Raw genomic sequence first — 18,767 nt, forward strand, 5'->3', positions numbered from 1 at the left:
TCACGGTAAGGGGCAGAGCCAGGATTCCAACTAACCTAACAAGAAAGACCCTCCAGTCACTCACGCAGACATCCTCTTTGCACTTCTGAGCTACAAGGTGAAACTAGAAAATGTTGAAATGAACTCTTCTAAATTTTTAAGCTCTCTTTGTTTAGTCCCTCCCTTTATCTTACCCCTCCATCTCTAAAGTATGTTTCTTTAAAAAAGGAATAATAATATAAACCCAAACAATACCCTAAATAAGAAAACCATATATTTAGACATCAGCGAGTGGCATCCCAGACATATTCTAAAACAGAATGCTCTAATAAAACAGACTACACTCTTCACCTGGCAACACTTCACATTTAAATGGGTTCCCATTTTTTACACCAGTCAGCGGTGAAGTTAAGTCTCCTAGCCCAGAGCAGGGGCAGAAATCCCCCAAGTGTCTTCTGCACCAGGGTCCTCAGAGGCAAACAAGTCTGATGCTGTGGCTCCCAGAGTTGTCCAAGTAGACGTCTGGGATTAGCACAGGCTCAGCCCTAGACACAGTATGGAAAAAAACGTGGGCAGCTAAAACTCTGGCTTACACACTGTGGGAGAAATCTCTCCTTATGTTCCAGCCCCTTGTAAAGTGGGGCTGGAGAAAATAAGCACTGCCTACAAAGAAAAGTTGTAAAACTGAAGCTGAGCATGACTGGAAGAGTATACTTCTTTGTTTTTTTCTTTAAAAAGGTGATCAATGGGAATGTAGATCACTGCAGCCATTATGGAAAACACTATAGAGGTTCCTCAAAAAATTAAAAATTGAACTACAATATGACACAGCAATCCCACTTCTGTGTATATACCTGAAGGAAATGAAAACAGTATCTAGAAGAGAAATCCACACCCTCATATTTATTACCGCATTATTGACAATAGCCAAGACATGGAAACAACCCAAGCGTCCACTGATGGACGAACAAAGAAAATGAGGTACACATACGCACACACACAGACACACACAGGCATACTATGCAGCCGTGAGAAAGAAAGAAATAGTTCCATTTGCAGCAACATGGATGGACCTGAAGGGTATTTTGCTAAGTGAAATGAGTCAGACAGAGACAAACAACTACTGCATGATCTCACTTATCTGGCAGAATCTAAAAGGGGAAGGGAGGTAAAATGGATGAAAGGGGTCAAAAGGCACAAACTTCCAGTGATAAGGTGAATAAGTCCAGGGGATGTACTGTACAGCTTGGTCACTATAGTTAACAACACTGTATTGTATATTTGAAACTTGCTAAGGGAGTAGGCCTTAAAAGTTCTCATCATTAGAGAACAAATTTATAACTATGTGAGGTGATGAATGTTAACTAAACTTATTGTGGTGATAATTTTGCAATATGTACACATATCAAATATTATATTGTACACCTTAAACTAATACAATTATATGTCAATGATACCAGAATAAAAACTGGGGGGAAAAAGAGACCCTCTAGTACCCCTAAAAAAAGGAGCTCACGAAGCCTAGGGTTGCTTCACTACAGCGTTAGTATCACATTAATACTGGAGCATGCCTTTGTTTATACTGATCCAGTTAACCCCTTCCCTCCATCCATCAGGATCCCACCCACCTCTTCAAGACCCACCTTCTCCAGGACATTGATTCACATTCATTACTCAAGGATTATCTGCAAGACCTTGGTCAAGTCACTTAACCTCTCTGTGCCTTGGTCTCCACATCCGAGAAATTAAGAGAATAACAAAAGCTACCTCAAAAGGCTGTTGTGAGGAATAGATGGGGAAATGAGACACGTAAAGTGCTTTGATAGTGCTTGGCACACGGTATGCACTCAACTGCTTGAAATTCCCAGAAATATGAAAGCTATTATTTTAGAGATGAGCAAATAGACTTAAGGCTTGCTCAGGACCACGAAGCTGGTAAATGGCTGGGACTGAAGTCCAGTGTCTGACCACTAAGTGACCCCCCCGCCCCACTTGTCCATAGCTTGCTGGGCACTGCACGCCTAAATTTCTGAGGCTTTCAGAGTCTGCGTCACGTGATTTGGCCCTTGTTCTCACTGTCTTGAGCCAATTGGCGGTTGCGTTACTTCTGATCCTCCACCTAGGCAAGCATGTCGAAGGCAAGGTTTGTCTAATGTTTTAAAATTTGTAAAAACTGTGGTGATGGTGGGGAGAGTAGAGTATCAGTGATAGGCTTGGGGTAGATGATAAATATTTGCTAACTAATTTAGGCAGAAAGTAAACAGAATATAGCTTAATGTCTATAACATGAGCTACTGGGGTTAATATGGTGAAGAATAAATGTTTGCTCCACGTGCCAGAAATCCTTTCGGGCTTGGGGGTAATGCACTTAGTTTGTTAAATGAATGAAAGGCTGGGAAGAGCCCACATGAGCTCTGGTGGGGAGAGGAAAGGCACCTGGATGTCCCGTGACCGCTCGTAGGCCTGGTAGGCCACCTTCTCCTCGATGCTGGCCAGCTCCTGCTTCAGGTTGGCCGTCTCGTGCTGATGCAGGTCCGTGAGGTCGTGCAGCTGGTCTTCCAGTCGCTCGTACCTTTCCAAAGAGAGGAGGTGATTCTGAATGTGACATTTCAAAGGTGTTCTGACAGCACTTAGAAAATGACATCCTTTGTGTCTCACTGTCACCAGTGCCCCTTGTTCTCAACCCCAGGCAGACTGTGCTTCCAAAAAAGTAAGTCAAGCTGTGGGGAACATGCTTTTGGAAAACACTGAACTCTAGCTCCAGAAAGGACTGGTCTCTGCAGTCTTAACTCTGTCCGCACCGCTGAGGGTTCATGCAAACCAAACCTGGCTTTTCCACCCACGTCAGACCAACACCTTGTCTGGCTGTGGGGACAACAGGACAGGCCTTATCATTGGCACATTCACCAGGGCTGGTCAGGAGACAGGGCTGTCAGTCATCCTGCTAAAGGCGAGGACCCACTGGCATCCTGGTGCTTTTCCCTCTTCTGACCCCACAGTGCCTAGTGGTTCACGGCCACAGCTCTCCTGCGCCAGAGAGGTTGTAAGGAAATGACCGATTTCTATGCTGGAGCCAATTCCACTTATTTCCCAGTGCACACAGTGACTCCGAATACATGTTTCAGCTCTTAGGACTTAAGTGTCAATTAAAAAATCATGCTTCTTGCAAATTAAAGATGGCTTATCAGGTGGCACTTCTGAAAGCCCAAATCTAAAGTAACAGAAGCACAAAGATTCCCATTCCCACCCCCCAATCCCCTCAGAGAAGGGGAATTTTGTATTATATTTGAAACTGTGTAATATTTATTTGGAAACAGGAAGCACTATTTGAGGAAGATGCATTAGCCTGGATGACTTCGATCAATGCCAGTTTTAGACGCTTATATAGTCACCTGATAGAATCATTTAAAAAAACACTTTAATACAGATTTAATGATTTTTCTCAGGTAGGACTTCACAGGTGCCCAATGTTGGTGTTTTGTAAGCAAGCCTTTTAAAAATCTCTTGACAGATGAATGGATAAAGAAGACATGGTACATATATACAAAGGAATATTACTCAGCCATAAAAAAGGATGAAATAATGACATTTGCAGCAACATGGATGGACCTAGAGATTATCATACTAAGTGAAGTAATAAGTCAGACAGAGGAAGACAAATATCATATGATATCACTTATATGTGGAATCTAAAAAAAAATGACACAAATGAACTTATTTATAAAACAGAAACAGACTCACAGACTTAGAAAACAAACTGATGATTACCAAAGGGGAAAGGTGGCAGGGAGGGATAAATTAGGAGTTTGGGATTAACGTCTACACACTACTATATATAAAATAGATAATCAACAAGGACCTACTATATGGCACAGGGAACTCTACTCAATGCTCAATAACCTATATGGGAAAAGAAGCTGAAAAAGAATACATATATGTATAACTCAATCACTTTGCTTTACACCTGAAACTAACACAACATTGTAAGTCAACTATACTCCAATGTAAAATAAAAACAAAAACAAAAAAATAAAGATCTCTTAAAGTAAGTAATATAGTGAGTGACCAAATCATGGAGATCACAAACATGTTATATAACAAATGAGAGCCAAAGCTGTCCTAATGGATATTTGTGACTTGAAATAAAGGGATCCAAAGGGTGCTGTATCCCAAACTATCTGAATGGAATTAAAGTCAATATTATCTGGAAAAACTGTGATGCAGAAACAGTTCTTATGTGACAAAGAATCCAAAGTCAAAGATGTAAGTGGAAAGTTTTTAAAAAATCATTTCATAAAATATGAGAGCCGAAAAAAGCCACATCTCTAAATTAACACATATATAAAATCATATATCACATAAAAAACAACGTGTAAACTAAATTTAAATTTTAACTCTTAACCATATGTAATAGGCATTCACTTTTTAATCTACATTTTTAGAAGTTAACATTTATTTGACAAAAAAACTTGTGTGGGGGGGATATTTTTATTGGGAAAATGGTGGAAAATCACCTCATACTTGGGCATACACACTTTTTAAGCTAGAGGCAACTAAAAGCCAGCCTACACAACACTGGACTTTAAAAATTAGCTAATATAATCCACAAGATTTGAATTTATTACTGATTATACTTATAATCTTAAGATTCCTTTTGAAAGCCCTTCATTTAGGGTGAAAAGTTTACTGAGCAAAATACAATATCATAAAAAAATACACTATATAAAGACTTCAAGATTTATGTACCAAATAAAAGCTACCTAGCTGGACAATGAATTCATTTTTTACTTGACAGTTATTACGTAGGGAAATCAAATACAGATCTACGAATTAGTGTACCGAGACCTCATAACAGCAGCCTACTGAATCAGGAGCTCAATATACACCAGTCATCGACTATATAGTGATATTTTAACTGACCCACATGTATAAGGTCTTTCTCTAAGCTGTCAGGCTTCAATTCACAAATTACAAAACTTAGAATCACAAGGTATGGAAAGAACTATCAATTCCTAAATGCCTTTTGACCTATATCCATAGTTACAGAAAATACAACCACTAGCATATCACTTTCGAGCAATCTCTCCGCAGGTAGTAACTCGTGCTCCTGAAAGAATGTGAAGAGGAGAGCATGAAATACCTGTATGTCTCCTCTTGCAGGGTCTGAGAGATGAAGCCATACTCCCTCTTGAACTGCACCTTCAGCGCCTCGATGTCCTCGGCCAGCTGCGCCTGGGTGTCCTTGATCTCCCTGAGCTCCTCCAGGATGGCCGTGAGCTTGCCCTGGCTGTCCAGCGTGCCAGTGCCCCCGGCCCCGAACGACTGGTTCCCGTTGCTGTCGGCGGAGCCTGACGTGCCGCTCGAGCACTCGTCGTCGCTGCCGTACTTGGGCTTGTTCACGATGGTGGCGCTGCCCCCGTAGGCCCTGGCGCTGGCCTCGGGCCGGAACTCCTCCAAGGAGTTTCTTAGGTGAGCGATGTTGTCGGCACTGCCAAACTTATTCCGGATCAAGTTGGCGAACTCTCTGGACTTGCTGAAGACGAACACGGGTGGGGTGAGGGACACCCCCGGCAGCCCCGACTTACCGCTCTCCAGGCTGTGGGGAGCGGTGCGAGCCTTGGCCTGGGCATCCTTCAGAGAGGGCTGGATGTCCTTCAGGTTGTCCTTGGCAATGTCCTTTGAGCTCCTGGGGGTCCCATTCTGCTCGAGCTCCCGGAGCTTTCTGTGATACTGCTCTAACTTCTTCTGCAGCTGGGCAATGGATTGAGCCGACTTCTGATTCTTCTTCTCAAAGACCTGCTTGATGCGGCCAGCCTGCTGCTTGTCCGCGCTGTTGACTAGTTTCAGATACTCTGCGACATTCCCATCGCGGGACGTTTGCTCGATTCTTATCTGCTCTGTGACCTTTAGAATTTTCTGCTTCAGGCTGTCCGCACTGAGTTTGACCTTGTGGAAGTCCAGGATGCCATCTGGTACATCAAAGTTGAGGTTGGTGTCCGACCCACCTCGGCGGATGTTCAGGGGAAGGCTTAGTGTATTCATGTCATGACGTTCTACCTGGAGGAGAGAGGGAATAAGCACTTTGAGACTGGAAGTCGAAGAGACAGTCGCTGTGATGGAGTCTGTGCACACACAACAGACATACTTTACACCCCAGATTTTCAAACTGCAAGTATTCGAAAGATAAAAACTCCCTACTATCCTCTCAAGTTGAATGCAGAACAAGCCAACTCCTCCTGCACCCATGTATACGAACGATGAGATTCACCTCTGCCAGGGTATCTGACTTTCTGCCTGATTAGATAGTAACTCTTGGTTGCCAAAGTAGAAAATACATAATGAGATGAGGTTATCAAGTCTGTTCTGGTTTCCCAAAGTGCCCAGGTAACTGGGATACCTGCCATGCCCCATTCACAGCGAACTTCACCATTGTGGGAAATGCACCCAATTCAGCACTCAATCATTTAACAGGAAAATGGAAAAAAAAAAAGGAAGGAAGGGAGGGAGAGAGGGAGGGAAGGAAGGAAGGAAGGAAGGAAGGAAGGACGCAAGCAAGCAAGCAAAGTCCCAGTAGGTACTTTGTAGTAGCAGTGACATATATACACTACCAAATGTAAAACCGATAGCTAGTGGGAAGCAGCCGCATAGCACAGGGAGATCAGCTCAATGCTTTGTGTCCACCTAGAGGGGTGAGATAGGGAAGGTGGCAGGGAGATGCAAGAGGGAGGAGATATGGGGATATATGTACACATATAGCTGATTCACTTTGTTGTACAGCAGAAACTAACACACCATGTAAAGTAATTATACTCCAATAAAGATGTTAGAAACAACAACAACAACAGTGACAATATTAAGACCACGTGAAATAGCTTTCTCACTCAAGGGCCACCTGTAAAAAAGGAATTGCAAAGCATCATTGAGCACCCTGGCAAAGGGGGTGGCTACATTGTGCTCCAAAAGGGAAAGGCATGCACCCCAATGTTCACTGCAGCACTATTTACAATAGCCAGGTCATGGAAGCAACCTAAATGCCCATCGACAGACGAAGGGATAAAGAAGACGCGGTACATATACACAAGGGAATATTACTCAGCCATAAAAAGGAACGAAACTGGGTCATTTGTTGAGACGTGGATGGATCTAGAGACTGTCGTACAGAGTGAAGTTAAGTCAGAAAGAGAAAAACAAATATCGTATATTAACGCATATATGTGGAACCTAGAAAAATGGTACAGATGAACTGGTTTGCAGGGCAGAAATTGAGACACAGATGCAGAGGACAAACGTATGGACACCAAGCGGGGAAAGTGGTGGCGGGTGGGGATGGTGGTGTGATGAATTGGGCGATTGGGACTGACATGTATACACTGATGTGTATAAAATTGATGACTAATAAGAACCTGCTGTATAAAAAAATAAATAAGGGCTTCCCTGGTGGCGCAGTGGTTGAGAATCTGCCTGCCAATGCAGGGGACACGGGTCCGAGCCCTGGTCTGGGAGGATCCCACATGCCGCGGAGCAACTAGGCCCGTGAGCCACAATTTCTGAGCCTGCGCGTCTGGAGCCTGTGCTCTGCGACAAGAGAGGCCGCGACGGTGAGAGGCCCACGCACCGCGGTGAAGAGTGGCCCCCGCTTGCCGCAACTGGAGAAAGTCCTCGCGCAGAAACGAAGACCCAACACAGCCATAAATAAAATAAATAAATAAAAATTTTAAAAAATTAAAATTAAAAAATAAACAGGAGCTGTTGTTTTAAAAATAAATAAATAAATAAATAAATAAATAAATAAAATTAAAAAAAAAAAAAAAGAACCATATTAGGAAACTTGGAGGGATTTCCATGAGGTATTGTTGAGTGAGGTATTGTTGCTGACAATAATTAATTAATAAATGAATGAATGAATGAATGAATGGGAAAGGCAAATGTGGTCTGCGTGCCAGGCACTGAATGTCCACAGGGTTTGCCCTGTCTGAGCCTCACCACCATGGCAGGCAAAGAATGTGTTACATCCATATAACATGTAGAAACAGAGACTTAAAGAGCTAGGATTTGAATCCAAGTCACCCTAACGCTGGTCCTTTTTCCACCTCAGGAAACTCTACTACTCTTGTCCCCAGAGAACTAAAAACAGGTCTTTATAGAGTCTGAACACAATCTCTAAACAAAAATACTTAAGATCTAAACTGAAGCATCTTATTTGTCAAGTTAACAACCCTTTGATTAGCAAAATGCCTTGATACAGAGTCTTGACAGAAACAATGGGAGACAGGACAATATTCAGCTCAAGTTAGCTTTTTTTAAGGAGAGAAGAGGCTGACATAGTAAAAAATCGCTAAGATAATAACAGACCTCATACTGCCAAAGTGACTCAGGCTCAAATGTGGACCATTTCCAACAATGAGCATTAACATTCTGCCATATGAAAAAGGCTACCCAGGGCTTTTTCCGAAAGGGGGGAGCCCAACGGTACAGTGGGATACAATCCCAGGTCGGTGGGTCAGGCCTCTTTCACAACTTAAAAAAGTTTGTTAGCGTTATTTCTCGACCCCTCTCTTCCCACACACAGCTTTGCCATAAGAGACCCTGGTTACTTTATCTGGCAGAAGAGCATCACATAGGAAAGGCTGGAAGGAAATAAATGCCAAATCACTGTAAGACTAGAAAAAGGAATAAAGGAATTGTGACTTCACCTGGTCAAGGGGGAAGGACGGGTGTAGAGACTAAAGAAGGTACATAATAATCATCTTCAAGTCCTGGAGAGATGACCACAGGAAGCCAAGCAGCTATGGCTCACCAGTGGACCCAAACAGGAATGGGCTCAAATTACAGTTACAAAGGATGCACTAAGCCCAGGAAATGTTTGTCTGGGGCAGACAGGGTAATTAACGGTAACGGTACAATCACGAGGCTGGAAATTCGATTTCACTGAAGATATCCAATCTGATTGTGCTACTCCTCTTCTCAGAAAATCTCTTTGGCTCCCTAGTGCCTCCCAAATTATGTAATACAACCTGGTCGCTGTTAAGTCCGCAGCTTACCTTTCAGGCCTCACCTTGCACCTGATGGATGCCAGTCATCTTAAGTGAGCCACGCAACCTGAAGTTCATATGCATGATATTCACAATGCCAGCCATCCATCCACTTCTGTTTATCAAACTCCAACATACTATCTATCTATCTATCTATCTATCTATCTATCTATCTATCTATTTATTTATGGCTGCATCGGGTCTTAGTTGCGGCACGTGGGCTTCTCTCTAGTTGTGGCACGCGGGCTTAGCTGCCCCAAGGCATGTGGGATCTTAGTTCCCCGACCAGGGATCGAACCCACGTCCCCTGCATTGGAAGGTCCCAAAATCCAACATACTCTTTACAATCCATTTCAAATGCTACTTTTTCCATGAATCTTTTCCTAGTCCCGCCAGAAAGCTGCCTGTCTTTTCTGTGATTCCCCCATGGTGCTCTTGTGGCACTTTGTCCCTCTTTTTATCGCTCATCTGCTCCTTCAGGGGAGAGGTGGTGTCACAACTGCACCCAGCTAGTAGAGCTAGCATTGTCCCTTATTCACAGGAGGCTGTCAATTAAATGTTTGCTGAACTAAAGTGACATCATTCTTTATTCCAGGAGAATCTACACTGAAATCATTTAAGATACATTTGAAGAGAATAAAAAAATGACCATAGCAGTTCAGTCCAGATAGACCTGACAATTCCAGGTAAAGATGTTTTCTTAATACCTAGGTAGTAAGTTCTACATCATTTCAACCCAATTCAACTAAACAGATTTTTTTGAGTATCAATGAGCAACATGATACACAAATAAAAATAAAGACTTAAACTTTAATTGAAGTTTCATTTACATGCAGAAAAAAGCACATCTAAAAAGAATAAAACTCAAATCTTCACAAACTGTGAAACTAGTGTAACCAGGACCCAGTTTAAAAAAAAAAAGAACAGAAGCTCCCCTTGTGCCCCCTTCAGTCATAACAACATCACCCCCATCTCCAGAGGTGACCACGAACCTGACTTCTAACAGAATACATTAGTTTTGATTAATGTATCATGTACTCCTCTAGTCTTTTTTTGCTCCACATTGTGAGAGTCATAAGAAGGAGGGCTCCTGCCCTCCTGGAGCTCTGATAAGATCAGATTAGGTTGTTTAAAAAAACAAAAGAAAACAAAAAAAACCCCACCTGCTTGATAGCCCCTATTAAGAAGTCCACCACACCTCTGAAGATACAGAGGCTCTTAAATCTTATACCAAACACAGCAAGAAGGCATCACCGCATCACCTGTTCCTCTTCCTTTAATCCTCAAGCCCATGGCAGCTGGCCACCCAGCCCCAGCATCTCAGAGCAAGGGCCCAGTTCTCTCACAGATGCTGGGCCGGGCCAGCCGTGTGTGCAGGAATGTTTACGCACGGATGGCTGGCTGACTTCTGGCTTACTTTCAAGTTACAGCAATGCCTGGCATGTCCCCGAGAGTCCAGGTGGAGGAAAGCAACAGCGTTTAAAGCTCAATCAATCAATCTTACTGCTGGTTGGCAAATCTCAGTTAGAAATGTCTGATGAGGGCGGAAAGCTGGAACCATTGCTGGGCTGCACGCTTCAGCCTTTTGCAGCCCTAGTTCTGCAGGATAATTAAGAGCCAGCTAACATGTATCACTAGATGCCCACACATTTCCCTGAATTCAAACTGGGATTTCAGGTACGTGCTGGAAGAAAGCTGTGGGAGTCCTCCGTCCTCCATTTCATCTGGACTCGGCACGGAGGTCACCAGTACAACGCAGCTGCTTCAGAGCTGGGGCCCAGGGAGGAGGACAAAGGTCCACAGATCGTCCAGAGTCAATCAGCATGTGGATCGTGGGACACGTGCTCCAGTTTCGGCACTGACATTGACCAGCTATACGTCCTCGGGTATATCTAATTACCTGTGTGGTCTTTGATTTCCTAATCTATAGAACGAGGAGATAGAACCAGACAACTCAGAGCTAACACTGCAAAATGCCATGAAGTGTACTCCAAGCTATCTTGACTGTGAGACAGTGCCACAGGATAGTCAAAACCCTGGGCTCAGGAGACAGACTGCTTTGGTTTCCATCTTGGCACCACTCTTATGAGCTGTGTGACCTTGGAAAAATGACTTAGCCTCTCTGTGCTTCAGTTTCTTGTTCTGTAAAATGGAGATAATGATTCTTTGAAGAGTCGTGAGAAGTAAATGAGATAATGCGCATGAAGTACTTAAAGACTTCCTGGCACAGAAAATGGTTTCAGTAAAGGTTTGCTATTGTTTATCATCCCGATTTCATTTAAAAAATGTACCTGTATGAAAAAACTAAAAGAAAAACAAGCTCCAAATTGTTAACAATGGCTAACTTTGCACTGTGGGATTATAAGGAGTCATTCTTTTTATTATGCTGTTGTATTTTCCAATTTTTTTTAAACTTATTTATTTTTTATTTATTTATTTATTTTTATTTATGGCTGTGTTGGGTCTTCGTTTCTGTGAGAGGGCTTTCTCTAGTTGTGGCAGGCGGGGGCCACTCTTCATCGCGGTGCACGGGCCTCTCCCTGCCGCGGCCTCTCTTATTGCGGAGCACAGGCTTCAGACGCGCAGGCTCAGTAACTGTGGCTCACGGGCCCAGCTGCTCCGCGGCATGTGGGATCTTCCCAGACCAGGGCTCGAACCCGTGTCCCCTGCATTGGCAGGCAGATTCTCAACCACTGCGCCACCAGGGAAGCCCCCAATTTTTAAAAAATAAGGAAGCTGGACTTCCCTGGTGGTCCAGTGGCTAAGCCTCCGCGCTTCCACTGCAGGGGGAGCGGGTTCCATCCCTGGTTGGGGAAGTAAGATGCTTTACAGCATGGCCAAAAAATTTTTTAAATAATAAAATAAAATAAAAAAAGGAAGTTGAATTACCGTTTTGGCAGAAAAGATGCTGTCTTTAAAAATGACTGCTAACCTCCTTTAGTTCTCTCTGAATTACTTGTCTATTATTACCTTACATGAAAAGCTGACCACCAGCATTCTAGTGAAAAGCCATTCCTAATGATGTTTCCCTTCTGGCAGCAGAAACATTTCCACCGTCATCTCAATGTTCTGGAACAAAGGCAAGGAAAAGCTTTAAGCCCTGGACTGATGTCAAAACCTGACACTGAATCATCTCTGCTCCAACCCAAGCCTCCAGCACCATTACCCCCGGGAGCTCACCTTCCTCACTGGGATGCCAGGCACATCTCGGTCATTACCAGTGCTGCTCAAACACATGGCTCAAGCTTCAAGAGAGGGCTGTCCCCCATGACATTTCATGTGTGCCCCCTAAAGCTCCAGAGAGACATGAACAAAAAGGGCAGCATAGCCAAGCAGAGGCACACCACCCAAACCAAGAGAACTGGAAAGGGGAATGCAGGTTCCTGTGGACACCGGGAGGGCGTGGACTGAGGCAGGAGAGCCTGGGGCTCTGGGGTCACAGAGTGGCCAGAAGGTGCAGGGGCCGAGAGATCAGAACCAGGGGACAGATAATAACCAGCTGCTTAGTCCCGAGGCCAGATAACAACCACCTGCTTAGTCCCAAGGCCAGATATGGTAAACTTTTGCCTAAAGAAAAGCTGCTTGAGCTCGGTCATATAAGGAAAGGGTCAGGTCCTTCAAACCGGCGGTCACTGCCCAGGCAACAGGTATTTCAGAGCACACACGAGAGCAATGTTACAGACAGGCCCACAAAGGAGCTACAGGTTCAGGATCCAAAGGCTTTTGCAGGTTTTTGTGGCCTAAGTGTCCGAGCCAACACAGCTGACATTCTGTACTCTTACTCATTTCAGCTGAAATCTAACTTTAGGTGTAGCATCAAGGCTGTTCCTCTGGTGTGCCAGCCAGATGTGCTAGGCTTTGCTGGGGTAACAATCAAAGTCAAAATCCCAGGGGCTTGGGGCTTCCCTGGTGGCGCAGTGGTTGAGAATCTGCCTGCCAATGCAGGGGACACGGGTTCGAGCCCTGGTCTGGGAAGATCCCACCTGCCGCGGAGCAACTAGGCCCGTGAGCCACAATTACTGAGCCTGCGCGTCTGGAGCCTGTGCTCCGCAACAAGAAAGGCCGCGATAGAGAGGCCCGCGCACCGCGATGAAGAGCGGCCCCCGCTCGCCGCAACTGGAGAAAGCCCTTGCACAGAAACGAAGACCCAACACAGCCAAAAATAAATAAATAATTATTTTTTTTTTAAAAAAGAGCAATGGCCAAGAGAAACTGTCCTCCCAGACATTTAAAAAAAAAAAAATAATAATATCCCAGGGGCTTAAAAAAAGGGAATGGCTTATCTCTCACTCATGCTAACAAGCCTGCTGCTAGTAGGCTGAGGGACCCAGGCTGTGACGGAGCCCCTACCATCAGGAATGCTGTTGGTGGCCATGGCAGGGGCAGGGAACTTGGTGAATCGTCCACTGGTTCCTAAAGATTTCCCCAGAAGGGACTCCTGGGCTTCCTGAATTCACTGCACTGGCCCTACCTAACTTCAATCCTACCACATGCCCGGGAGGAAAAATATCCTGTTAGTGGCACGTGCTACATCCTATTGGCTAAAAAATCTGAGACAGGTTCTACTATTATTACCATTTTACAAATGAGAAAACTAGATGCAGAGAAGCTAAGTTAACTGCCTAGTAAACAACAGAGATAGGACTGAAATCCAGGCCGTCTGTCTCCAGAGCATGCGTCCCTGACAATAATGACCGAGTACTTTTATTATGAGTCAGGCATTATGCTAAATATTTTTTATGTATTCACATATTCTTCACACCAGCCCTATTTTATGAGAAAAGCAAGGCTCATAAAGAATATGTATGTTTCTTGAAATCCACAGAAAACAGCTTAGCTGGGGCTCCACTCAGTTTATATGAAATATGCAAGACTCTGCGAGATCTGTACAAGCCACCAACCCAGTGAGAACCCATTCTGCAGTGTCCCTCACATGGTCATCCAGACTTCTGTGGGCACTCCGGGTTCGGTCCAGACTCAACCCTCAGGCTGAGCTTGAAATCTTCATCCACGCGATGACTTCCTACCATGGTCCTGGTGTTGCCACCTGGAGCCACACCCGTCTGGGGTTTGGCACGGCCTGTAAAGTCCATTCCTCTTCATCCATGCTCTAAAAGGCAAACACTGACTGAGCCAAAATAATTTTATATGAGGATAAAAAAGCTATTGCTTTTATCAGAATCATGCCCATGCATTTACAATCACAAAGAGAAGAAGGAGAAGAAGAAAAATGGTAGAAATCAGAAAAGCAAGTAAGATAAGGAGCCTATAAAGAAGATGCTGGGGCCTCACAGGTGAAGAGTTGATATCTAGACATATACAGGAACAGGCGCTCAACAGATAAGCCATGGATTTGCCTGGAGAGAAGGGAAGACACCCTTCCCTAGGCTGGGTGACAGAGCTGAGAAAACAAGGCACTGCTCAGCATGGCCCTGAAGGGGGGACCTTTGTATGTTCTATCAGAAGAATGTGAGCTTTATATCACTTTCTTTTTTTTTTTTTTTTAATGTATTTATTATTTTTGGCCGTGTTAGGTCTTCATTGCTGAGCGCGGGCTCTCTCTAATGGCGGTGAGCGGGGTCTATGCTTCGTTGCCGTGCACGGGCTTCTCATTGCGGTGGCTTCTCTTGTTGCGGAGCACGGGTTCTAGGCGCGCGGGCTCAGTAGTTGTGGCTCGCGGGCTCCAGAGCGCAGGCTCAGTAGTTGTGGAACACAGGCTTAGTTGCTTCGCGGCATGTGGGATCTTCCCGGACCAGGGCTTGAACTCGTGTCCCCTGCACTGGTAGGTGGATTCTTAACCGTTGTGCCACCAGGGAAGTCCCTATATCACTTTCTTACTGGTAATATACATGATGCTACCAAGCCATCTTCCCTCTTGCTACACTGTGGTCACCTGATACACACTTGCAAAATGTCTAGCCTCTATGTGAATACGGAACCCAGGGAAGCCAGCCCATTCACGGGACCCTAGCATCAAACATTTGGTTTTCTTGCTAATTGAGCCAATCTGTACTGGAAAAATAACTCTGAAGGCTCAATAAGCATCCTTATCAAGATGTAATTACTCCATTCATGTGGATACCTATACAGAATATTCAAGACCTATATTTGAGAAGAAAGCTACTTCTCCACACTACATGCTCAAAATGAAAAATCCAAAAGACCTTCATGTGATATCCAAAAGGATATGTTATTAGTAAAGTGTCTTAGTACAATGTTTGTTCTAATTTGTTTAGACAAAGAACACTTCCTTTCGTAGTTCAATTCTGACAATGGCACATTCTGTTCACGGTGTACAGAACAGGAATTGAGTCACTAGTTTTACCATAAAGGTTTTATTTCTCCCCACCTCTTCCTCTCGGTATCACTGAAAAAAGAACATCTGTAGCATCAAAAGTTCTCTTTCTTGACTGCAGGTAAAGTAAACCTGGAATCAAGGATCATTTGGAACCGGGGCTGGAATACATGTACTTTTGAAAGCCCAATCCTTTATCCACAGATACTGCTAATTAACAGTGTAAGGGAGATTAGGCAAAGTGTTCAGGGTTCTCAAAAACAAATTCTTCAAATATCTCAAGCACTTACAAACACTTGATACTGTAATTAGAAAGAATTATCTTCTCATTTAGCCTCTACCAGGCAACAGTGGTAGGTAACCTACTCTGAGTTACATACACTAGGAAAAATACCTATTTCTTCAAAAGAGCTTTCAATTAATGCAAACTAGTCCCTTACCTGGCAAAGATTTACTGTGTACTTTATGATCTATACAAGAATTAAATTAAAGGAGGGGGGAGGCCAGATTAAAAAAGACTGTGCCTTGAAGAGCAGAAGTGGAAGGGTATGGTAATGAAAACCCGTCTACACTGAGAACCACCGGCAGCTAAAGGACAGCCACAGCCCCGAGGGAGGGAGCGGTGGGGGCTGTGAGGAGACACGAGCAAAGGGTGCTGCTGAGAAGAGGAAGGACTCTCTGGGAACCCCGGGTACCTCGAAAACAGGCAAGTTGAGGGACGGGAAGTGAGCCCCTAACGCCGGCCCCTCACCTCTACCAAGAACTCCGCCTTCCTGACAGAAGGGGTCACAGCGCCTTCTTGCGGGGAGACGCGGGATGGTGAGTTCTAAAGAAGGGGAAACAGGAAGCCCCAAACTTAGGACTAAACCAGAATAAGCGTCATTGAGGCTTTTACTTCCTATACTCAGAACAAACCAAGGGAAGGGGTGGGTGAGAACCCCTGGGCACTAACCTAACAGCTTCGGAGGGGTTCTGGGATCCGTCCCCACCGCGGTTATTCCCCGTCCGTTCCTAGCAGCGTCTGTCAGCAAAACCTTCCCGGGAAAGGGACCTGAGCACTTGCTTTGAGGGCTAAGGGAGAAGTGGGACGTTCTGCTCCAGGAGAAGCACCTCCAGGAACTGAGGGAGCAGAGGCAGCTCTAAGGGGGAAAAAATGGTTCCCAAGGCCCTGAGCCAGTGGGCAGAGCAGAATGGCCGGAAAGGCAGCCTGCGGGCAGAAGGTCTGCCTCCCCCCCAGGGCTGAGGCCTAACCTTCTCCTTTTCCTATAGCATTTATTCACCGCCTCCCCTACCCCCGAAACATGGAGGGTGAGTGTTCTTGGCAGGGACATGTGCTTAAGCTAAGCTTCTGAGCGATAACTACAAATCCAGCCCTGTCCTGCTGTCTTTCGGCATCTCCAATCTGAACAAGGTGTTTGAAGGACACGTATCGCCCTCTTAGATACACAATGATGGATAACTTCGTATGAGTGGCAGTCACCTGCAACAGAAGTTACTTTCAGAGGTGGAAGAATCCTTGGAGATCTCACTTGGCCTAATGCCTGCTTTTAAAAGAAGCAGCCTGAATACGTACCGGAGTAACTTTTCATTTCAACCTATGCTCTGTTCATTATAGGTGCCCTATTAAAAGGGAAGGCAATTTGTCTACTAAAGTATAGCTTCTTGGATCAATACATAAAGTGGATATAATAGTAAATATGATAAGGGTGTCTATCAGATACCAATAATCATGTTTCCCTTTTTGCTGTGGATACTAGGAAGTTCAGAACCAAACTGAGAGTAACTGTTAGACTTGGCGATGAGCCTATTTGCTTTGCCTTCCTTGTTTAGAACTTTTGGGTTTTATTGCTACTCTACCTATATTTTCCATGTGCCTATCATAACCTGATTCTCATTGGAAAGAGGTAGGTGAACTTTAATCTAAAGATGCTAGGTATGTCATGCTGCCTGGAGATGAAACTAGACTCACTCCCAAATGTAACTGGGGGAATATGGTCAAACACACTGAGCTTATAAGTTGGCACAGCTCCTTCCATCCTCCTTTCCCAGGGCACCCAGAAAAAGTAGGGTCACAACTTGGTCCATGTCCTTTGAAAAGATACTATATTAAGACTGAGCCAGAAAATAGCATTTGGTACTCAGGCCCTAAAGCACATTCCCTAAGCAAACCTAAGCCTCATAATTGAACTATTCCCTGCAGGCCAGGGGTTTAATTTGTTTTTGGTACTATAACAAATACTGGGGTAGGGGCATATGTACTGGATGATCTGTAGTATAGAATTCTGTTTTAAATGGATCAGAACACTACTAGACATCACACAGGGCTTAGAAATAACATCATTAAGTTTTGAGGGAGCAAAGGAAAACTGATCTATATTAATTTCTTTCCCTTTTGCAATACTGAAGTGATTTCCCTTGAGCAATTTTATTTTTTCTAATGTAAGCCAGCAGCATTATCACCAAATAGCAATTGGAAATAAAAAGCTGCTTTTAGTTCTACCAAAATTATAAACAGTATTACAGTTTTAACAGTATTTAAAGAAAAAAACTTTAATGTCCATGAAAAATACATTCAATATTTATTAGTATGGAAAAACAACCTTACTTTGAAGCCATGCTGGACCTTCAAATGAGACAATCAATATAACAACTCTGATTTCTTTGGGCTGAATAAAATTATCTTTTTATTTTTTTAAAATACGGAACGCTTCATGAATTTGTGTATCATCCTGGCGCAGGGGCCATGCTAATCTTCTCTGTTATCGTTCCAATATGTGCTGCCGAAGCGAGCACAAAAATTATCTTTTTAAAAGGTAAAACAGACCATGTCCTGTTCCTTCTCAAAAATCTTTTAAGTTCCCTAAAGTGTGAAATCCTTAGCGAAGAATTTAAAATGCTCTTGATCAGGGTCGTGTGTCTTACCCTATACCAGCAGACTCATCCGCAGTGCTACTGTGAGCACATCTACACACCAGCACCAGAGTACCAATGCAGCGTGATACACGCTCTCCTTTAATCCCCGCAGCTCCATGAAGTAGGAGCCATTAGCTTCACTTTATAGATTTGGAAGTGAGAAGCCATCAAATAAGTCATGGTTACAGCTAATAAGACACAGAACCAAGATTTGTCCCAAGCTCTAAAGCTTTTAACCTTCACTGCATTCCATGAGTCCAATAAACCCCTGAATGCTTCACGCACTTTCCTAAATCTCCGCGTTAAGTACCTGCTAGTTCCTCGCCCTGGCCTTCCATACCTCCATCCCCAGGTACCTTCCAAGGACCAACCCAAACACTGTCTCTTCCACAAAGCCTCCCCCATTCCCATGCCCAGCTTCCTTTATACTCTCCCCCAAATCTTCATGTTCCCCTTTTACAGTACTTCTTCTCTAGGTCTGGTAAGCATTTGTGTAACATTTGTTCCCCCACTGTCTTGAAGTCTGGAGGGGAGGGAATGTCTCCTAA

General features: G+C 44.1%; 1 protein-coding gene across 11 annotated transcripts in view; it reads right to left on the reverse strand.

The window, feature by feature from the left end:
- The window catches only part of TMCC3 (transmembrane and coiled-coil domain family 3), a 396,600-nt gene that overhangs the window by 126,599 nt on the left and 251,234 nt on the right, over nt 1–18,767 (reverse strand). For all 11 annotated transcript variants that reach the window (XM_082350446.1, XM_082350450.1, XM_082350449.1 and 8 more), the window contains 2 exons: nt 5,120–6,036; nt 2,416–2,551 (listed from right to left, as the gene is read on the reverse strand). In XM_082350446.1, coding sequence (XP_082206572.1) covers nt 2,416–2,551; nt 5,120–6,036 — 1,053 coding nt within the window. The remainder of the gene's footprint in view (nt 1–2,415; nt 2,552–5,119; nt 6,037–18,767) is intronic.

Source organism: Balaenoptera borealis (assembly GCF_965194805.1).
Source record: "Balaenoptera borealis genome assembly, chromosome: 13".
Classification (NCBI taxonomy): Eukaryota; Metazoa; Chordata; class Mammalia; order Artiodactyla; family Balaenopteridae; genus Balaenoptera; species Balaenoptera borealis.